Source organism: Solanum lycopersicum, chromosome 9, assembly GCF_036512215.1.
Source record: "Solanum lycopersicum chromosome 9, SLM_r2.1".
NCBI classification, from domain to species: domain Eukaryota; kingdom Viridiplantae; phylum Streptophyta; class Magnoliopsida; order Solanales; family Solanaceae; genus Solanum; species Solanum lycopersicum.
Genome location: NC_090808.1, coordinates 61,426,925 through 61,451,371, shown reverse-complemented (window position 1 = coordinate 61,451,371; position 24,447 = coordinate 61,426,925). Strand labels below are relative to the sequence as shown.

The 24,447-nt window shown below is 29.0% G+C and overlaps 1 protein-coding gene and 1 long non-coding RNA gene across 2 annotated transcripts; one reads left to right on the top strand and one right to left on the bottom strand.

The window, feature by feature from the left end:
• Window positions 1-409: 409 nt before the first annotated feature.
• On the bottom strand, window positions 410-2,543 carry LOC109121126 (uncharacterized). Its single transcript, XR_002028517.3, has 4 exons — window positions 2,293-2,543; window positions 1,824-2,022; window positions 877-1,325; window positions 410-799 (listed from the first exon to the last, which is right to left on the bottom strand). It is a non-coding gene; the product is annotated as an uncharacterized lncRNA (long non-coding RNA).
• A 4,303-nt stretch (window positions 2,544-6,846) lies between these two features.
• Window positions 6,847-11,834, top strand: LOC101249576 (F-box/kelch-repeat protein OR23). Its single transcript, XM_004247180.5, has 2 exons — window positions 6,847-8,239; window positions 11,381-11,834. Exons 1-2 carry the CDS (start codon window positions 7,284-7,286, stop codon window positions 11,670-11,672), a joined length of 1,248 nt encoding a protein of 415 aa, XP_004247228.1. The 5' UTR covers window positions 6,847-7,283; the 3' UTR covers window positions 11,673-11,834.
• The last annotated feature ends 12,613 nt before the right edge of the window (window positions 11,835-24,447 follow it).

Sequence of the window (24,447 nt, the reverse complement as noted above, 5' to 3'; positions counted from 1 at the left end):
CTGGAAATCCAACTTTAGGTGGTCATTATGATCAGAAACTCCCCCCAAAAAATGAGTTTTTCACACGACGATCTTTATTTGAAATATGAGCCACTAAAATTTCTCCCTTTTGAATGTATTTACCCCTATGAACCTGATGCATACAAGTCTTTCTGTTTGTTTACTCAATATGTAGACTGTTAAAACTGTTTGTGGGCTCGCGTCATTATGTGCATGGATACCATGTTTATACATGTAAAAATGGGGTCACTTAATTTTTTACTTTTAATGTGAAAAAAAAGCTATGATACGAAAATATGTTATACTTCTTTTGCAGGAAATTGTTTTACATGGTCAAAAATATCGTTTATCCCCTTGTGTTGCAGCTGATAAGCCATTGAATAATTCACCGATGCCAAAGCCAAATCATGGCAAGTCATGATCATCTCATTAATTATGAAATAACACAGAAATAAATTTAAAACAACTAATGTGATCATATATGAATATAAAGAAAAGTTGATAATGTTTGACAAAAAATCAAAATATTAATTTTAACCATAAGTTCAAAAAATAGAACTAGTACAAAATACTAATCAATCAGAACAAGTTGACTATTATCGACCTTGCGGGTGTCCTCGTTCTTCTTGGCGGTGCCTCATTATCGCTATCAGCCCCGTCTTTCATCTTTTTCATTGCATATTCCCACAAGAGTGCACCGTATCTGATGCGGTATAACTTAGAATCAAGGTATTGAACTGGAATACCTTCACCCTCACTTAGGTACTCGGCAAATGCTAGCAAGTATATTCCGCAATCCCTGAAAAAATATACATTACTTTTTAAAATCTCATACTATTTAGGAAAATTGAATGAAGAGACTTGTTTTATACTTACAAAAAATCTTGATCCTTGTTGAGGTATATCCTTCACATACGTCACTTCGTATGCGATGTGGTTATCTTCTGCATCATCCGAATTATTTCCAATCTCCATTGAAACATTCATTGGCAGAAGCTGAGCAAACTTTTGAATTTCTTCTGTAACGTGATAGTTATGACCTGCTGCTCTGTATGATTCATATACATAAATGTGTTTGTCAATTAATCACAAAACAGCCAACACCCAGTGATTTTTATGCTCCACGTTCACTGGTATGAACACATTGTCGATTGTATTCTATGGAATGACAACCATCAACCTATATCCTTTTATGTAATCACGTATGGCGCTTTGAACATTTGCAACACAAAACATGCTCCAAAACATGTATCTTTAAATTGATTGAATTGGGTCGCTGTAAGTTTTCCCTTCAAATCTGTGACTATGTTATGGTTCACATAAACCTGCATGTATGGTGGTTTAATTGGGCGAGCCAATACATGAAATCTGAAAGATAACTCATTCAAAAAAGGAAAAACTACTAATAAACTTTCTTGGTATATACTCAACGTAACCGTTGTTGTTCGACTTACATTACATTATAACACGTACAAAAAGCTTTAATGATCTTTTTTGACTTATTGTACGTTATCTTGATATTTCTTACAATATACACTAATTTTTACATGCAACCTGCATACATTACATCACTGTCTATTTTCACACAAAAAGGTCTCATACAAAATGTATTCACTTATGTACTTTTTACAAAACTAAATGTATATATATCTCCATTCAACAACATTAATACTATATCATAATCAAAAACTATATTCATTTAAGTAAATTTTACAAATCAAAAGATATATACTCCACATGATCTTTCTTAATATAATTAAAGTACACTGCATGTACATATGCAAAAATTATTCGAAAAATTAAAAAATTAAAAATGTACATACCTTTAATTCTTCACTGACTTCGTCTTGTTCTTCATTAACTGCATGTTCTCCAATCATGTCGGTAACTACATTTTTTACTTTCATCCTCTTGTAACAATTTTTTTCAATCGCTTTCACCTTGACCCTACTTTTCTTTTTGAAGGAGACCTTACTAATTCATCTTTCGACTTCTTATGTAATTCCATTGCAGCAGTATATCCTGAAATTTGTGTTTTAATCTGAGTTATACCTAGATCAAAAGATGGTATTTCAACCATGAAATTTTCGGTATATTCTATACCTCTTGTGATTATCCTTGTGGTATTTCGTTTAGACATTATATTCAACAACCTAATCCTAAGAATTTATAAACAAATAAATATTAAAGAATTTAACCTAATAAAAATTGAAGAAACCTGCATGATCTAAACAACATAAATATCTCCAAAAATCAAGCAATGTGGCGTATTTGATTTGGAAAAATACAAACCTAATTTCGCGGGAGCTTGATAGAGATTAAATTGATTAAGAATTTTATGATAAATCTGATTTTGGGAGAATTTGGGAGATAAGTTTGAAGCTGTAAAATGGGTTTCTTGGAAAATGACTAAACGTGAAATCAGATTTTGGGAGGATTTGGGAGATCAGTTTGAAGTTGAAAAATGGGTTTCTTGGAATTAACGTGAAAATAGGCTTCTTTAATTCCAATAGGTCATAATATCTGTGCACAATTATTATGGAAGGAAGAGAAACGTTAAAATAGGAACATAATTAATAAAGGAGTAGATTATAGAGAGAGAAACGTGAGGCGTGCATGCACAATTATTATGGAGGAAATATAAACGTGAAATTAGGGACATATACTATATTTTTTTAAGGATAATTTAATATTTATTTGCTATTTATTAATTAAATATAGTCATAAAATAAAAATTTAAGGAAGTATAGCTATATTATTTTAATATAAAATATAGTTTGTCATTTTATGTAGTTTTTCCTTTTTTATATTTTATACCATATATTTTAAAAGATACAATCAAATAAATAAATTCCTTAATAATGGAATTGATTAATTATTTTTGTATTTAAACTCCTAAATTAATGGTGAAATAACATAGAAAAATTCTCTCTCATCAACCATTACTCTCTTTCAAATAAAATTCTCATTATTCATCTGTATGTATCATCCCCACCCTCACGTACTACATCCATCATCTTTTTTCTTCTTTCTTGCTCTCAAATTACGTTTTAATAACAAATTATTATCAAAATTGAATATTGGCATTCAAAATTTTATGTATGAAACGCTTATAAGATTTGTATAACCTGATATATTAGACATGATTTATGTCGTAACTTAGACTTTTGTGTTTTGCTGAAATTTTGTTGCCTAAGGTAGTATTATTTGTGTTCGCTCACTGTGGTTATTCAAGACTTTTTTATGATTATAACTTTTCGGATGCTTCTTTGTGCTAGCTAATATTAGAAAATAATTAGAATCGAAATTATTCTTCTCTTAGATTAGGAATATTTGGAATATTGATGCAATTATAACTTCGATAATTTGAATCATGATATTTGATCATCAATGAATAAATTTTCGATCTTCTTCCTCTGTAGGTTATGCTCAACCTACTCCTAATACAAACACAATACATATAATTCTGGCTCCTAACAATAATCGAACAATACATATAATCTCAACTAGATTATCATTTGATTCAGTAAGAAAACTATGAATGGTGAACATTGATATACATGATATACATGACGGTGATACAATCCTATAAGAAAACTATGAATGGTGAACATTGATATACATGATATACATGATGGTGATACAATCCTAATGTTCTACTTTTGATTTTTTACCACCTAATTTTAAAATATTAAAATGAATGATATTGTTGGAACATAAAGTTTCTGTAATACTAAATAACTTACGACAAAGCAAATAGTTAACGAGTAATAATATAATTAGCTATATAGTTTAATAATCTGTGTTTGAGGAGTCAATTTCTTAAATGGTCACCCAAGTTAAGAGAATTGCCTTGAAATATTATTTATGTTTCACTTACGATCAAATATCACTCAACTATCACTATTTTTTCCTCCAAATATACTTGACACTTTAAAATCATTACTCTCTCCTAGTTGGCATGACTTGTCTTTAAAGTTTTTTTTTAATAATAGACTAATTTAATTCATTGAACCTATTTAACTAAATAATGATCATATCATTTTTAATCTCTTAAGAATAAATTTTTATACTTAAAATCTTTTTTTTCACAATTAAACATTTATTTTTTTATGTTATGATGAATACATTTTTAAAATGTATTTTTTGAATACTTATAAACACATACATTTAAAAAAATATTGATATACAAATCAATCATGAATGTTAATTTACATCAACTAATCATAAGTATTATAATAAATCAATAATATTAAAGGTCAATTAACTATTACAATAATATTAATTGTATATTTTGCAATTCATGCTTCCGATTTCGAAAAAAGAAGAAGAAGAAAGTGAATGACATTATATTTTTTTATCCATTAGAAATATTAAATACCTCAAAATCTCCTTAAATTTTAGTTGATATGTCCTGTCATTAAATAGTAATTTTTAAAAAATAATAGACCTATTTAATTCATCAAACTTATGTCTCTACAAAATAAATATATAAACTACACGAGAATTTATGAAGATTATAAGAAAAGTAATGTAAAAAGTCTAGTAATTTTATGTTGTCACCTAGCAAAATTGAATTAAAAAATCTCAGTGTGCACTTATTACCTGATAATTTTAAAATTTCTAATTAAATTATTTAAAAATTTTAAACAAAAGTATTTAGATAAATTTGCAAGGTTGACCAAAAAATTGGTAAGAAAGAGAAAATTATTGTTTAACTTTATTTTTATTTTTATTTTTATCCTTTTATTCTATATTATATTATAATTTTTCATACAATTAAACATCAATAAATAAACTAATAATAAATTGAATTTGCTAATTTAATTCGATTGTATACTTATTATATGAGATCAATATAATGATAAATAAAGACCAAAATTTTATTTTCTATAAATATTATTCTCTTACTATTTTCTTATTAAAAAAAAGATATTGTCAGTATACGTGAATTTCAAAGCACCCAAATAGTTATTTTTTAATAATTAATCGACCTCTAAATTATTGATTTACTATACAATTTATAATTAATTGAAGTAAATTAGTGTTCATGAGTGATTTGTATATCAATATTTTTTGAATGTATGTGTTTATAAGTATTGAAAATTGATGAGATTATAGTACGTTTCAAAAATGCATTTTGCATAACATAAAAAGAAAAATTTAACTATGATAAAAGATTTTAAGTATGAAAATTTATTCTTAATAAATTAATTAAAAAATTAAAAATAATTTGATCATTATTTTAGTTAAATAAGTTTAATGATTAAATTAATCTATTATTAAAAAAAGACATTAATGACATGTCATACTAACTAGGAGAGAATGATATTTTTGAATTGTCAAGTATATTTGGAGGAAAATAGTGATAATTTGATAGTATTTTGGTTCTAAATGTAACATAAATAATTTTTAAGACAATTCCTTTAACTTAGGTGACTATTTAGGGAATAGACTCGTGTTTGAGTTTCTCCTCTTATTTACTTATATATTTCGTATACTACAATATTACTTTTAAAAATTATTTTTTATTTGATTTTGATTCAGAAAGAAGCATCAAGTCGGTGCATTTCGCACAGAGAAAATTAGATAAAGTGGCAAAGTGCACTTTGCATATTATATTGGTTGAAATAAATCACACATAGTGATACTTTATCTAATTGTTTTTCTTGTCTTAATTGCTGACTAATATTAAATTAGCGATAAATTTTATAATTAATTTTATGATATAGGATATGTATATATATTTTTTTTTAAAAATGGTGAACATGTGATGTCTAACAAATAGTACGTATTTCTCTTTCCATTAACATAATGTATTTACTAGATTTTAAAAAAAAAAAATCTTCAAATTGATTTTTAAATTTTAAAAACATCATGTTGATTTCATTTGGCAGGAAAAACTACTAAATAAGAGAGAACGATCCGATTAAAAATTTCACTCGAAAATAATAAGTGTTGTCTATATGGAGAAAGCAAACTATAGATTTAAATACATTACATTCATTTACAGTGTGTCTGGACAATAAAAATGAAAAAAACACGAAAAAATTAATTGATTATTAAATATAAATAAGAAATGTGACACAATCCCTAAAATGTATAAAAGGAAGACACTAAAAACAATATAAGAAAGAAAATATCAATCGTTATATGGGAGATTGAATTTACCACACATGAAAGAGCAAGTAATTGGGAACTATTCAAAGAAATAATAATAAATATGAAGATTACAATCATATAAATAAAGAAAAAAATAGTAAAAAGAGTGAATTTCTTAAAAGGATAATAGGAAAGCAAGTAATTGTAGATACTTGGTTCAAAAAATTTGTAACTAAATTTGTGTATGTTTGAGGCTTTAGAGGAAGGTGGCTCATCTACCTTTTTAAGTGCTATATGGTCTAAATATTTTGCTATCAATAATAATCTTTTTACCATTTATTAAAAAAAAAGAAAAAGATGTGCACGTCTTTTATTTCACTTATTTCTATTATTTTTAAAAAAATTTAAAATTTCTTATATGTTTAATGTATTTGAGCTGTATATTAATAAATCAGAGTCACTATTTAATGTATTTAAGTTAATTTTTAATGTAACTGAGTTACATACTGATGTATTTGAGCCAATATTTAATATATCTGAGTTACATATTATATACTTGAGCTTCAATTATGTATCCGATATTTTTCAAAGGGATTTATATAATTGGAAATTTATGAGAAATAGATTATTATTTCATATCAAAATTATGAGATTTATGTAATTTACATTTTTTTTATAGAAAAATATATTCATTTGTGCTATTTCACACTTTAAACCACAATCACTTATTAATATTTTTTGTCTACTTTAATTTGTCTGTGCTTATTTCTTTTTTGGGAAATTCTCTAATTTTAACTCTATGTCCTAAGATAACAAGTTTAATGATTTTTTCTGATAACTCTTTAATTACAATTTTACAAAAAAACATGACAAATATGTACAATTTATTGTTTTTTCACAAAGTCAGAAGTTTATGTTGTCTGTGTGGTATATTTTTTGTTTTTACAAGTCAAAAAGTTGTTAAAGAAGCAAACTCCACAAGCAGCCCCTCTCATAGTGAGTCACCCAGTATCTCTGTTTCTTCAATTGTCTCAACCGCCATTGATGACATACCAGAAAAACTCTGTTGATTGAACAGGGTAGAGTTTCTTATCCTCTCTATGTTTAAATTTCCACAAAAAGATTGGGTTTTTTTTCATACAGAAGCAAAATTGTTACGTGGGGTTCATTCAGATTAACCCATGGCTCCTCCTTCTTCAACAACTGTTACAAATCAACTACAAACCCTAAACCCAACTATAATCCCTGGTCTACCAAACGATTTAGCAGCGATTATACTTGTATTCGTTCCTTACTCTCATCATTCACGTCTTAAATCCATTTGTAAATCATGGAAGCAATTTTTCTCTTCCAAAATCATCATTTCTCTGCGGCAAAAGCATCTCCCACCATCTACCCTGTCTCCTCTTCTCTGTATATTCCCACAAGATCCTTTAATTGCTTCGCCTTACCTGTTTGACCCTAGAAATCTTGCGTGGTCTCCACTTCCACCGATGCCTTGTAACCCTCATGTATATGGGCTTTGTAATTTTACATCGATTTGTATCGGCTCTCATTTGTATGTGTTAGGTGGGTCGCTTTTTGATACACGATCTTACCCTCTTGATTACCCATGTCCTTCATCCTCTGCGTTTAGGTTTGATTTTGGGAGTTCTTCATGGGAGACGTTGGCGCCTATGATTAACCCTAGGGGGAGTTTTGCCTGTGCTGCGGCACCTAATTTGGATAAGATTTTGGTGGCGGGTGGTGGGTCTCGGCATACGATGTTTGGGGCGGCTGGGAGTAGGATGAGTTCAGTGGAGATGTATGATATTAGGAAAGATGAGTGGGTTCCATTGGATGGGTTACCTAGGTTTAGAGCAGGGTGTGTTGGGTTCTTTGTTGGGAATGGAGAGGAGAGAGAATTTTGGGTGATGGGTGGATATGGCGAGTCGAGGACAGTCTCCGGTGTGTTTCCTGTGGATCAATATTATAGGGATGTTTTAGTGATGGAAATGAAGAATGGTGGGAAGTGGAGGGAGCTTGGGGATATGTGGGAAGAAGGGGAAAGGTGGAAGCTTGGAAAGATTGTGGTGCTTGAGGATGTGCCTTCGGAACCTCCTGCGGTATTCATGCTCGACCGAGGAGATATTTTCAGGTATAGTTATGGAATAGCTTTATGAAACTGTTAGTTTCAGATTATCCTTTATTAAGCTTTAAGAATGAATTAAGTTATATTATTGGAATCGTATGCACCCGAAAATTATGGAATTGACATAGAAGATTCTTCCTACTTACACCGACTAGTTTGCATTGAGGTTTGTTTGATTCATTGACTGAAATTCAGTAAATTAAGGAACCACTCATCTAGCGTAGTCATTGCAACATCACTATGACAAGTCTAATACATTGTGCATCTAAGAGTCGATTTTGGTGAAATATCCTACCTAGATGTTGTGTCTTTTTACCAGGAAAGGGGTGGATAACATAGTAAGAGGCAAGGAATTAAGCACTAGGTGACAATTTGGTATGTTTGTTTGATGCCCAGATTTGTGATTTATGTTTTCTTTTTTTGATTAGTTGAAATATTTTTATTAGAGTTAGTCAGTAGAGTGACGTTTGGTTTAATTCTTTTGGATAATGGTGGTGTCCAAGTTTGGCGTGCACTTAACTAAACCAGTTTGCTACTATATCCAGTGAGAACTGAAAAGAGATATTGGGTGACTCTCATAAATGTATAGACAGATGCGTACAAATCACTTTTCTCCTTTTTATCTGTACTTAGATTTGACCCAGTTTTGTCGAAAATTCTGAAGAGTTCTACCAAATTATTTTCCTTTTCTTTCGATTGACTTTCTAGGCTGGTTACTCAATTCAAGGGACAGAATCTTCTCGATGCTGATCTTCAACGTACAACTTTTTACCAAAAAAAGAACTTTATATTTTTCATTTTGTTGCAAACTGTTTTCAACCAAAAGCCAAGAATAAAAGCTCGTTAGGTTTTTTGTCTCAAATTTCTTATCCAGATGCCTTCCGTAGACTCATTGAGATGATTGTTTGTAATTTTCCTGGAGACTTTTGTAATTCTGTGATTTTTCATTTTGCATTAACTCCTTGGCTGTTGCTTCAATCAAGTTTACATACCTCATCCAAGACTGGAAAAGAAATTAGAAATCCAAATGCCAGACAACACCCAATTTGCTCATGGGCAACATTAATGAATAAAAGATCAACCAGATCCATTGTACGTCGCTCCCATAAATGATCTTTTCCTTTAATGCCATTGTTATTGTGACTCTGTGCCCCCTGGCAAACCTGTCAACGCTAATCACCTCCATTTATGGCTGGAAACAAGTGTCGAAGCTTCCCTAAAAATCTCAAGGTATTTCTATCTCTTATGGTTTTGCAAAGGGAAGTGAATTATTTGAAAATAATTAAGCAATAACCATACTTATCTTTTTATGAAGATAATATCATCAGGAACCTAAGCTAATCATCAATGAAGAATATACTAACATTTAGAATGCCACTTTTTTGCATAAATCTTTAAACTATAAGATTTTGAGCCATCTCTGAAACTAATTTGGTGACCTCTCGCGTTCCTATTCTATTTTTTCTTTCATCTTCTGTTCCTCTTCAAAATTTAAAGCACCACTCATAGAGAGTTTCTGAGCTTCTTAGATTGTGGGTCTTCAGTGGAGGAGGCTAAAAATGGCAGTGAAAAGATGGAACGGTGGAGTAGTGTGCAGTTGAGGATTACCACGTATTTTTTTCTTTCTTTCTTGTTGCTTTAACGTTTTAAAAAATATAATTACCATGTGATATCTTTTTAGAAAAAATTACATCTGTTATTAGTTAATTTGCTCATTTAATATTCGACACTCTTATAGATACAAATGTTCACAAGACACTTTTGTCAAGTAAAAGTGTCTATCTGGTCACTAGTTAAGTTGGAGTGTCTTAACTTACAAAACTCGCCGAGTTTAAGGGGCTATCCGGGTATTTAGCCTTTTCCCCTTTATTGTGATTACAGCAATCTGTTTGGTTCCTCTATTGAACACCATATTAGTCAATGGAACTAAATGTAAGTGGATATAGTTTGTGACTCGTCTTTAGACCGTTGTTTAACTGATGACCGCATGGGTGGGTTTTAAAAGTTTTTGATGCCAACAGATAAATCATTCTTCGACATCATATAGATTTCATTGGGTATGGGCATAAAAAGGATTGGCTGAAATTGTACGTCATTAATTTCTTAGTGAAGTAGGTTCAGCTCACTTCTTTTACATGGAATAAACATTTCTCGCCTATCTACCTGAAACACAGTTAGCAAGTGGTATATATATGTGTATGTGTGCGTGTATCTCTCTGAAATGCAAGAATGCTCACGTGTCCTGTTTTATTGCATGTAATTTGAAAATTTATAACTTTTATGGTATAAGAATAGTGGACATAGTGGTGGAACATTATGTTGAGTTCTGTTGTATAGGTGAAGAACAGCTCATTGTTCATATTATAATATGAACTTGACGACTCAATTTTTTTTGTATGAGTCATAATATTTATTCAGGAATATGTCTACATTTATTTTTGTTTATAAGGAGTATGATATATATTATAATATGAACTTGAAGACTCAATTTTTTTTGTATGAGTCATAATATTTATTCAGGAATATGTCTACATATATTTTTGTTTATAAGGAGTATGATGTGAATAAGTGGTTGATCTGACTGTAGCTTGTTTGTTCTGAGGTTTCGCAAATTAATGTTTCTTGGGTGCATCATTGGTCTCAGTTTCATGGCAGATACCAACAGATCCTGCAATGTTGGACGGTTATAGCAAACCGGAAAAAGATAACTTTTTGTTTATATTTTTGGGTGTATTACAATGTGCTCTTTTAAAATTTTGATTTATTTTGTGGCTGGGTTGGTTCACCACTATCATATGAAGTCTTTAAAGTATACAGCTTTTAGAAAGCTTCTAAACTAGAAGTGTATCCATGTATTTTCTGTTAAACCTCGTGATAGAACTTGAAACTTTGGGTTATTTGATGTTGAATTTCAGCTTTCAGGATTTTTTCTTTGAAAGAGAACTTTTAAGAGTTCTTGGTAATATGCATATTCAACCCTAATTTAGCTAGAACAGTTTCTATTGTGTCTGATTGCCTATTAGCGTATGACTACCGCCTATACTCTGTTAGTTGCACAATACTTGGAAATTTCATCAATTTGTCAGTGTCTACATGGAGTTAGTGTTTCGTATCTTACATTTTTCTTGTCCTTTGCTGCATTTGTAGCTACATAATGGCTTCCAATAGTTGGGTAAAGGAAACAAGTCTGCCAAGAAAAGCATCAGATGAATCCTCTGTTGGCTTTGTTGCATTGGATGGGGAGCTGCATGTGATGACTCATTTAAACGTGGTTAAATCAAAGGAGTGCCAAAGATTAAGGCAGCAGAAAAGGTCAGCAACTATGCTTGTACAAATATACCATCCTAGGACGAAGTCATGGAGGTCTGTCACTACAAGGTCACCATTTCATCACCCTTTGGATTTCAAAACTGCAGTTATGTGCACCATTCGTCTGTAGATCTATATTGTTGCATTGGTGTGCCTATGAAGCAGTTGTTTGGTTTAGTGGATATTCCTTCGTTACCTATTGTGAATGGCATTGTGTATATCTTGCATTGACATGTTCTTATTGTCAGAGTTACTACTGTAAATGCAACTGTAATAAATGTAATTCTTCTCATCTCTTTCTCTTTACTTTTATCAATTGCTTCTACGAAACACTTGCATGTTTTGCTCTCCATCATTCCCTTTCTATAGTCTTCCTGCAGTTTATCCTCTTCCTATTTTGAACTTTGATTCGTAGTTCCGTTTCTTTATGTTGTTTTGGATTTATCTTCTGTTCAGGCAACTGTGATGCCTTTTCTTTCGGTTGTCTATCTGCTTTAGCAACTGAATGTTGTTTGAATCCTCTCTAGCAACATCTTTTGCCATAGAATCTGCTGCCCCCATTTCTTTCCGCATCACAGAATGTGCTGCAATATGTGAGTATTTATTGCATACCACACCTAGGTTGTGACTTGTGCCTGGTTAGAGAGGGATGATGAATCTAGCTTTTCCCCTTTCTCTGTTTTTGGGGGATATCAGTACCTTGCTTGCTAGCTAGATAGGAACTATTGTTGACATTCACATTGTATCTTTGAAATTGTTCTTTTCTAGCCACCCAAATGTGTAACTTCTGTTTCCGCTTTCCGATTTTTTCTTTAATTTTGTGGTAAGTCAAATGGTATCATATCATGTTTGAGCTCTGAGGGGCAGAGTACTTTCTTTATCCTCTTAAATTGGAGACACCAGTCACTTGAATTGAATAGTCACAAATTATAAAGAAAAGTAAGAATATTTGGTAGCACTGGGTTCAATAGTACAAATTTGAAACCTTTGTTTGTAGTAATAAGTAAAAAGCCTCTGCGCTATAAAATGTTGGTTCCTGGAAACAGAAATTAGTGGGGATCGATGTACTTTGACTTGGAAATTTGTGGTTTAAATCACGTGACTAAAAAATAGAATAAAATAATTTGGTACTAAATATAACAATATGTCGTGCCTGTGTACAGTATAAGTTGAGACAAAAGAATGTATAAAACTTCCATAGTCTGCGGACTTCAATTCTTGGCTGCTGTGCTATTTTTCTTAATTGTCTGTTCTTTGTTGCCTAAAAACACATGCATAATACAGTAAGTTGTTTTATTCAAACATTCCGATTGTCCAATTAATGGTAGCCACCAATTTTGTTGCATTAAAATATCAAATAGGAATTATCTGTATATGATTTTGAAAGATAACATTGAGGAAAAGTCGTGAGAGACTAATTTTTTAAACTTGAATTTTAATAAATCAACGTAATTTTTCGACAACACTGCCAAAATTTTGGACTCAGCTTCACTAATTTAAGCATTATTAGTTTAGATTAAATTTGTTAATCACAATTCATAATCCGACAAATTTTGAACATATTATGATTTAATTTAGTAACTCGTTGAGATTTAACCCATAGCACTAATTTGATAACCCTGAGGTCATTTTTTTTCTAATGAATCCTACACAATTTTAAAATACAGCAGAACCTTCTAGATTTCTACTCTACGTCCTAAGATACAAAATTTTCTTTGGTTTCAATTTGGGCAGTGAAAAAAATCACTGATTTTGATACGATAATATACTTCTGAAAGACCCCTAAATAGTTATATGATTCCCTTAATATTATCGCGATAAACGAAATCATGAATTATTTATTTCTTGTATTAATTCAATAAATTATGATATATAGATTAGTAAGAAATAATGATTTTAATATAATAAAAAAAACCTTCATTGAATAACAAAAAACACTCTTTAAATGAATATTAATTTATTAATTAAATAAATCTTGAATAAATAATAATATTTTATGATCCCGACAATATTAATTTAGAGGGTTCCTACCGTAATTATATATATATATAAAAAGTTCATTTCCTGATTGACAAGATTTTAACGATTCAAATCAAAATTAGATAGTAATAATTACGTATATTGCCCGTCATTAGATAGTCATTTCTGTCCATGATGGGCCTGACCCATTCAATTTCCAACTTTTTTTTAATTAAAACTCTTCTCGTCAACAGTCAATAAAAAGGAAAAAGACTTGAAACATTGTTGTTTCAATATTTTCATGCGTATAAATAGACCCCCCCTAATAGAAACTTTTATTTTGTATAATCATAAATATGAGATCCCAAAATAGGAATATTATAATAACAATAACATTTGTTATTCTATTAAGCAGCATACCTCATGAAGCTACATCTAGGATTCCAAAGGAAGAAGGATGGAGAAATAAAAATAAACATCTTTTGTTACCATCTTTCTACAACCCCGTCCGTACCCCTACTCCTAATCCTGGCACTGAAGGCAAAGCGTTCAGTGCCAGGACTATCGAGCAGAAGAACTTTTCTGCTCGAGGAAGGAGGGTGATTGTTCATCCTCCTCCTTCTTCCTATGATAGAGCTTTTAGCAAAAGAGACTCTAGGGTTTCTTAACCGGTTTAGTACTCGATCTATAACTCATTAGACTTGAGTCTTGTATAGCTATATACCCGTTTTTTTTTTAAAAAAAAAAGAAACTATGGTGTCAGGTTCAACTTGGCGTACGTCGACTAATTTCAAGGGTTATTTGTACACTTTTACTAATAACACATGTATTAAGTAACTCTGTCCTGACAAAGTTAAGACAGATGAGAAGAAATTACTTAATATTTTTGTCTCTACTGAGATTTGAACCTTAAATTCCATGGATCTCAACTCATAATTTATTTTTGTATTTTTTTTAAATTTTGGTTTGATCATTCTTTCATTTGTGATATTTAAAAAAATCCTAATGTAGTCCCTCTATGGGGCATAAGGATTATTTGTGCTTGTTATAAGTCTAGAAAAAGTCTCAAAATAGTGCTTTATTTTTGGACATATACTCAAATTCATTCGTATTCTTTTACCTGGAGTACTAATAGAGTTTATTGTGTATCAAATTATTATTTTTTACTACAATTATTGACACACCTTTATGAGAATCTTATGTAGACGGATGGATTGGTGAGTCTTACAAGGCTCACTCTGACATTAGCCTTACAATGGAGGTGTACAAATCAAGTCGACAACTCAAATCTAATCAAAAAATGATTTTTCGTTTGATTTGACGTAAAAAATAAACGATTACTCTTGATTAAATGTGATATTAACAAAATAAACAATCAAACCAAGTTTAAATCAAACCAATATATCGTGTATATATAGTTTGACTTTGTATACCTAAAAAATTACTATTTATAATCTATTGTATTTAATATATTTTAAATTAGATGTATTATTTTGAATCCGAGGGTAAACATCTTGTTTTGTATTCAGGCTGGAAGTTGCAGTTGTATTGTTACAAAATTCAGATTGGAAACAGTCTAATTTGCAAATATTTGATTTTGTATTCACAAGGTGCAATAGGGTGGTGCCGGGAAGAGGTGAGCCGGGGGTTGAGCTTCACCCGTAAAAATATTAAGCCGCTCTATATAACAATTTTTTTCATTTTCAATCCATTCTGCTCTGTTCGTATAAATTGTTTAATATTTTTCTTTTTTAGGTAATTTTGATACTAAAAATAAAATTCATAAAAATAAATTTATTTTTCGTTAAGTTATAGTATTAATTTAATAGATAATGACTTAAAATTTTATTTTTTAGAAGTTATCAAGAAGCATGTAAGAAATTGTATTAATTTTGATTGAACCATTTTCAATTATTATCTTAAATATTTTTAACTTTAAAGAAATATCTTAATAGAGAATGCTTTATCACTCTTATAACATGTAAAAATTAAAATTAAGTTTGAACCTGTATAAAATCGCATAGACTTGTAACCTGCCCGACACTGCATTAGTTTCTAAAAAACCCACTTCAACTGGACGTCCCACATCCTTCCCCGTTTTGCATAACCTTAAAGCCGCACCGCTCGCATAGTCTTAAATTCGCACGCCTTGCATCCATCTATTCATTTTGACTGTCGCAATTTATTGAGAAATTTTTTAAAATGTCAATATTTTAACATTTAAGAGGGTTCGTTAACAACACTTTCAATATTTAGTAAAAATGTCAAAATTTAAGTTTGTTATGTATCTTATTTATGTTCTTATTATTTGTTTTATTTTAAAAAAATATAATTTTTATATAACAGATTGAGAGGAATTTAGGGGAGATTATTATTTTTAAAAAGGAACAAATGTTAAAAGTTTTAATCAGTTACAATTTATTAAAATACACCAACTTTTATCTATTTCTTTCTTTTTTTCATCACGTTATTAAAAATTTTTTTTGTTTCTCCATTGTTCTAAAAAAATTCAATATCAAATTCTGGTAATCTTTTTTTTTGTTTCTAAACACTTTTATTAACCAAAATAAATATCCAATTTTCACTAATTATTGTCATAAAAATCACGAAATTAAAGAAGTACCACATCTATAAAATTTCAATATCAATTTTTCACTAATTATTGTTATGAAAATCATAATCAAAAAATATAATATCTCATTCTCACTAATTATTATTATGAAACTTTATGATGATACATTATAGTTTTATCTATTAAATTTATTTATTTTTTAATTTAGAAACTTGAACACCTATAGTTATTTGTAATTGCCATACTTTTCTCACAGTGTATTTGTTTTATTTTTTTAAATTTTGTATCCTTGCTTAAATTGTATTTAATCCAACATGTATACCGTTTGTGTTAGTATCCATTCTAGTTTTCATGTTGTATTTTGTATAATGAAGCTTGTATTTCTTTATTAGTTTGTATTCATTCCAATAAGTATGTCAAATAAAATGTAGCTATTTAGTAAATACATTTGTATTTGTATACATTTTTCACTGTGTATTTATTTTTCTTTGCAAAATCTTGTTTCCTTTTCTAAGTCGTATTTATTTCAATATGTCTATTATTTGTATTTGTATTAGAATACAAATAAACTAATAGAAAGTTGTTCTTCTTATAAATAAAATACATAACTAGTTGCCATACATTTGGATGAATACAAATTAGGGACAAATACAAGATTCATAAACCATGCAACATGAAATTTTTAATAAATACAATTATTGATAGTATACATAGTGATTTGAATACAAATTGAGAAAGCATACCAAATTCTAAAAAAGAACTATAAATACAAAACAAACAAATAGAAAATTGTTCGAAAATTATCCGATCTTCGTCGTCTTTTTTCAAGATCCTCACAAGTAGACAAAGATTCTACATTTGCATTCTGAATTTGAGTAAGGTTTTTCACACCAATGACTCTTGTAAATGTTCTTACCCTCTTTCTTCCCTCATTTTAGCAGTGATCATACATTATACACTATTTGTTAAGTAATAAATAAATTAAAGGATGAAAAATCACCAGAAATTGATTGATTAAGATGAATACCTCTAGTAAGCCTCTTGGATTCAGCCATTGGAGAGTAAATCATAATGGAAATTGAAAAATACAGACAACATTTTTTAAGATTTAAACAAAAATAAAATTAGAAAAGAAATCTGAAAATAGGATAAAGATTAGAGATACCTTAATCAAAGGGATTCTTGTTGATCCAATTTTGGATTAAAAAAACAACCAAAATATATGGCAGAAAAATATTTGCAACTTGAATGTTGGAGGAAAATTAGAAAAGATAATCATGAGAGAGAAAAAAAATTAAATGAGAGAGAGAATTAACAATTTGAAAAGATAAATATGAGAGAGAATGATTTTTTTTTGTTAAAAAAAAGGATATATAGAATTAATTGAAAAAGAGAGATAAAATTGGAGAAAAATTGGGACACATAAATTTTTTAAAATAATGACATTTTTGGCATTATTGCTAATATTTATAAAGTATGGATATTTTTACTAAATATGTTATTTATTTTGACTAGTTTACTAATTTTTTCTTAATCTTATAAATTTAACATATTGAACATTGATATTTCAATGTAACTATTCTGTATTCATGTGATTTTGAAGATTCCTACTCAATCAATGTTTTTAAGTTTTAGCCTATTACACTGCTAAGCGAGAATATATCTGATTTCTTTTTCAATTATTGTGTAATTATAAGAAACCCAAAAAAACTCAAAATTTTTTTTGACCTAAATCATAATCGAAAAAATCGTTTTCATGTTAATTTGTTTTGATTTTTAAATTTAATAAACCAATATAATTAATTTAGTTATTTTCAGGTAAAAATAAAGGGAAAATGGTATATAATGGCAAATTAATAAATCAAATTAAATGTTATAACCACACTTTGATTTAATTGTGCTCTGTAGCAAACTGTTTGCTAGTCACCTCTCTTTTCAAACTCTCGCTCGCCACTCTCTCTCTCTCTCTCTCCATCTCTCGCTTGCTCCCTTTCATTTTTATACAAACACGAGTGTATAAAATGTGTTTTTGTTTATCTAAAGCGAGAAAAAATTGTATATATATATATATTTTCGTTCCCCTCTCTCCCCTCTTGCTCGCCACTCTCCTAGATCTCACTCGCCACCCTCGCCTCTATCGCTTATACAAACAGAAATAAAATGTATAAATTGTGTTCCTATTTGTATAAAGCAAGAGAAAATTATATATACACTTGCAAATACATATATCTTCATCCTATACACTTATAATTATACAATAAAAATATTTCTCTGCCCAATTTTCTTTTGTCTTTCTCTCTTTCTCATTGTATACATACACAAATTATACAATTGATTTGTATACAATTATTTTCTTTCGTATATGTATAGCGAAATATACAATTGGTTTCTTTGTATATATATAGCGAATTATACATATTTATGTTTGCTATGGAGCGCAACTATATAAACTTTGCTATAACATACAAATATGAATTTTATATTTGCTATATGTGAAACTTGCTCAATAAATCAACAAGACCTATATACTGGTGGATATGTAATTATTGTACGTATATATATATATATATATATCTACTTACCATAAGCTATGTTGTGCAGTATATTTGAGGAATCATATATATAGAGATTAATATTTATTATATTTAGAATAAACTATCACACTTGTTATAATTAATTTTCTAGTCTTGATTTTTTCCTTTTGCCAAATAATTAATTGGTAAAAGAATTAAGAGTTTGGAAAATTAATAAAAATATTTTTCAATGAAAGTCGAAACTGTTTTTCTGTTATTGAGAAGAAGCTAGAAATTTCTGCTTTCTAAAAGCACAAACAATTTTTTTTTCAAGATTAAAATATTCCTTTCATATATAAATATTTACCAGTATATCTCTTATTAATTAATTAGCATATCTCATAAATTTGGTTGATTTTTTTATATGATTTTTTTAAATTTTACTTTTATATACTTTATTAATTATTTTATGTGTTATTTTGCAGAATTTAGAGAAAAAGAAAAAAAATTAAAGATTTCAGCTCCCGAAAAAAAAGTATAAATATTGATTGAAAATTTGAATATGTACATTTTAATTTAATAAAAATAAGAATTTAATTAAGACTTTTATAATAGATATTTAAAATAGTTTCTTTCTACAAAAAAAAAATTTAATATAAAAGTTTGTTAACATTTGCTTTTCCGTAATTTGACTCTTGAAAGCACTTTTAAAAAAAAGATTAATCAAACATAATTTGTTTGTGAAAAATGATTTTCAAATGAACTAGTCATCCACAAATTATTATTTTTCAAATACACTTTTTTAGATAGATTTTTTTAAAAAATGCATCAAAATATAAACAGTTTTTTAGTAGCAATGTCTCATTAAAGATTAAAGTAATAATATTAATACTTACTCGCACATAATAAATGACAAAAAATATGTATATAAACTTATAATATTATATATTTATTGATTTAATATAAATATTTGATATAACTGAGTTATTGTATAACTTAAAGCATTTTCTCATCCTTCTTTTTTATTTGTGGTAATATTCTCGTCTTCTGTATATATGACTTATTCAATTCAAAAGTTTTTAGTAAACTCAAACATATAACAGTCAAAACTCTTGCATAAACTTAAAAAGGAAAAGATGAGGTCTTAGTATTACATAGAGCTGTCAATATGGTCTAGCCCACCTCATTCGGGCTAAACCCATACAGGCTTTGATATTTTACGGGTCAGGCCAGGCTGACCCATTTTTGGCGTGGGCCAAAAATGGTCGGCCCAACCCACAAGTACGTGGGCTACAGGCTTGACGGGTCAGCCCATTTTTTTAAAAAAATTATATTTTTTTATAATTATTAAATTAAATTTTAAATTATAATTTAAAATATTATCATAAATATAAACAAAATAATATTATATGATGTTAATGTTAGTACTTGTTAATCAAATCAAAATAAAATTATTTTTATAATATTTATTCGGGATAATTTCAGAGACCTCCATGTTTCGCTCTATAACACTCACCTCCCCTTTGATTTACGATATTACGTCTACCTCCCTTATTTTCATTTACTTGTAACCATTCTTAAACCTATTTAAAATAAATATAAATTAATATAGATTTGACAATTTTACTCTTTTTTATATAAATTTCTTCTTATTAATAAATATTATATAAAGGGATAATGCCCAAGTACCCCCTCAACCTATGTCCGAAATCTCAGAGACACACTTATACTATACTAAGGTCCTATTACCCCCCTGAACTTATTTAATTAATAATTTTTTACCCCTTTTTAGCCTACGTGGCACTATCCTGTGGGCCCAACGATGGTTGACTTTTTTTTTTCAAACTAGTGCCACGTAAGCTAAAAAGGGGTAGAAAATTATTTATAAAATAAGTTCAGGGGGGTAATATGACCTTAGTATAGTATAAGTGTGTCTCTGGGATTTCGGGCATAGGTTGAGGGGGTACTTGTGCATTTTCCCTTATATAAAAAATAACTCATTTAACAAATACTTTAAAAACAAATTAACATAAAGACTTGTTTTTTTAATCCAACAAAAATCAAAGTCTTCAACTATGTTGACCCACATTTTCACCACATATTAACTCTTTATCTCTATTTCACCTTTACCAATTCACGTAAACTTTATCCCCACAATAACCCATCATTTTTCGACAACAATTTCTTCAAATAGAAGACAAAATTGAACTTCCCAAGAAAGAAGTTCGATAAGAACGATAAAATTTTGTTCTAGTTCAACATTTACACAAATGAAGAAGAAACATGATCCAACGAATAAAGATAAATCATTGAAAATTAGATCTAAACATTCATATATAAGGGTAAATTTGTCAAATCTAAATTAATTTATATTTATTTAAATAGGTTTAAAGAATGGTTACAAGAAAATAAAAATAAGGAAGGTAGACGTAATATCGTAAACCACAGGGAATGTGAGTGTTATAGAGAGAATCCTGGAGGGAGGTCTCTGAAATTATCTCTATTTATTAACCTTTTTTTCCCAAGTAAAAGTAAAAATATATAAATAAAAATATTAACCTAATTATTTTGAATTTGGACTCTCTTTAATTTTAAAATTTAATATTACAATATATTTTTTAATTAATTACTATTGACCCACGGGCCGACCCTACCTATATTTCTCAAGCCCATCAAATCAACAGACTTATTCAGGTCGGGCTAAAAAGCCCTTTTCTTAAATAGGCTTCAAAAACCTTAGCCCAACCCTATTAAATCTCAGGCTAGGCTAGGCCGGTCCAACGGGCTTAGCCCATATTGACGGCTCTAGTATTACATGAGTTTAAATACCCCTTAAAATATTTTCTTCCCAACCAAATTATAATCTCTTCGAAACAAAACCTATATTTCATAGTACTCTCAATATTCATAAAAATCAAATATGAAATCTCAAATGCTACTTTTTATAGTCCTAATTAGTATCACATAAATAAAGCTACTCAAATTATTAACACAGTGAAAAAGAAGAAATTTTTTTGAAGGTCAAATATCTTTTATTACAATAGCATCATGTTCGTTCACCAACTACAAATACAGGAACCAATGTTTACTCTTAATGTGAAACATAAACTTATTCCGAAAAATTATCAATGTCAACCAAATGATCATTAGGATGAACTTCTAGAAGTAGTGTATCCAAGTGGATTCGCATGTATATTGTTTGTGATACACAAAAATCTCGTTCGTCACTTTCGTATCTCGCTCGCGCATGTGGTATTCTAGATACATGTGGATCATAACAGATACATGTATCTGGGATATATACATAGACAAATCTCGATCGCCTTCCTCCTATTCTCTCTCGCCTCTATCTCTATTTCAGTGTATCTTGTAGCAAAAAACATGTATCTAGGTGTATCTAACTTGAAATATGACATGTAATGAAAAAATTACACGAATTAGTACATTTTAATAAATAATTAATGATTTTAGTGATACTTTTTTATTTATTACCATTTATAGCAATATTACGTTAAATCTGCAATGTCTGTTAAAAGTAAATTATGTATGCAATATACATGAAATATAATTGTTTGATAAAAATTTGACACATTGTGTTATAAGTGTATTAAGATATGTGATAATTGTATGATTCATTATTAAAACTTGTGTTATATGTGTATCAGAAATTATTCTTTGTAATATGTATTAAACTTGTATTATAAATGAATTAAAAGTGATCAAGAAAAAAAATATTATTGCAATAAATGGTAAATACTTTTTGTTATAGTATATTTATGTAAGTTTAATTAGTAAAGATAAAATATTATTATTTCAAACTATAGGGAAAATTAGTAACTATGATATACATGTTTGTGTAATTAGGTAGTTTCTCCTTAAAAATAATCTCCAACCTAGCCCATTTTTCTAATCGCAATTTAAACCGATTTTGGACTTAATCCACTTAGCATAAGTTTAGACAACTTTTATCCTCACTCACATAAGTTTTGTAAGAATTATATTTGTCTTTTACTGTATAATGACTTGTGAATTACGAAATTGAAGTTTTGTCTCGTTCGACACAAGGTCTATCTAAATTACATTTTGTAGTATGACATAACTTATATATTATGTCTTTTATAAGAATTATATTAGTCTTTTACTGCATAACAACTTGTGAATTACGAAATTGAAGTTTTACCTCGTTCGACACAAGATCTATCTAAATTACATTTTGTAGTATGACATAACTTATATATTATGTCTTTTATGGTATAACTTATGGTTTTGCAACTGAACTTTTATCTTGACATAAGTTATAGAAATTAAGATATGTAGTATGAGATATTTTGTTATGTGTTTTATGATATAAGTATTTGTGAATTTTGAAATAAACTTTTATCTCTTTCGATATAAGTTATTTATGAATAAAGATATGCGGCACAACATTATTTGTTTTCTCTTATACGTATAAGCCATAACTTACAGTATATCATGATATGAAAATATAAGCTTAGTCGAGTAAAAGAACTATATGTTATTTCATTGTCAAAGGGATAAAAATTAAAGTTACTCTCCACCTCCACCCCCCCTCCCCAAAAAAGGAAAATTGTGCGATTCATTTTAACTTCTTCAATTTCAACTCAACCCGACTCATTCAAGGCTCATATTAATTATCTTGTTAGAGATTAAAGTAATTATACCATCAATTAGTTTGGTAAATACCAAGTCTTTCTTTCTCAAAATTAAGACGATATCAATTTTTTTTTTTTTTTGTTAACACCCTTGTCTTCTATGTGACTCATTCAATTCAAAAATTCATAATGAATTAACCCAAATAGTCAATAGTCAAAATTCTTGCATAAACTTGAAAAGAAAAAGTATCATGATGGAGTCTTACTAACACGTTATTGCATGAGTTTAAATAGCTCTCATATTTTCTCTTCATAACCATATTAATTACCATAATCTCTCTTAAACAAAACATATCCTTCATATACTATTCTCATAATCTCATTCCATAAAAACCAAACATGAAATCTCAAACATATTGCAGCAGCATAATACTAATGCTACTTCTTATAGTCCTAATTAGCATGACAACAAATGAGGCTGCTCGAATTCTTAACGACAATAATGAAAAAGAAGAAGATTTTTCAAAGGGAGGCAAATATCTTTTGTTACAATCTCTACAATGGCGTCCTGTTCGTTCACCAACTCCAAATCCAGGCACTAATGTTCCTAATCAAATAACAAGCCAAGTGACTCAAAGAAACTTTGTAGGTCGCAAAGAGTTTGCTCATCCTCCTCCTCCTTATAACGAATACCCACAAACTAAAATTGCATTTGGTGTGGCTACGGATTGAAGATATATAAGTTCTTGGCTTATCTATTATATTAACAATCTAACGATACCTTTAATTAAACAAAGATATTAATATACTTTTTATAAATGTATGTTGATAATAATAATACCTTTGTAATCTTGTGTTTTTGCTCATATCTGGCATAACATGTTGGAAGAGTTGGGCTAGGTTGACTTTGGGATAGAAGTATTTTGATTCTACATTTATTATTATTATTATTATTATTATTTATAATTATGTAGTCTTCAAGGTTGAAATTTATGTCAAAATTGATTTCAAGGAATTGCTAGCAATCGTCTTCAACAAGAATTTGTCAAAGCACAATCTTTCCATACCTGCTTTCCGGGCGTATATATCAAATGTGATAAAATTAGCTCATAAAATCATAATATATTGTTTAAGTTTAGACTAATCATCGATGGAAAAACTAATTTATCTACATATATTCAAATAATTATGTATCTTACAACAAATTAAGAATTTTCTATCATATATTGAGGGTGATACACATATTTT

What these genes read in the sequence shown, in the direction of transcription:
- LOC101249576 (XM_004247180.5), top strand. Translation starts at nt 7,284, where the DNA reads ATGGCTCCTCCTTCTTCAACAACTGTTACAAATCAACTACAAACCCTA. An exon ending in GACCGAGGAGATATTTTCAG is followed by an intron (nt 8,240 to 11,380) that starts GTATAGTTATGG and finishes CTGCATTTGTAG; the next exon opens with CTACATAATGGCTTCCAATA.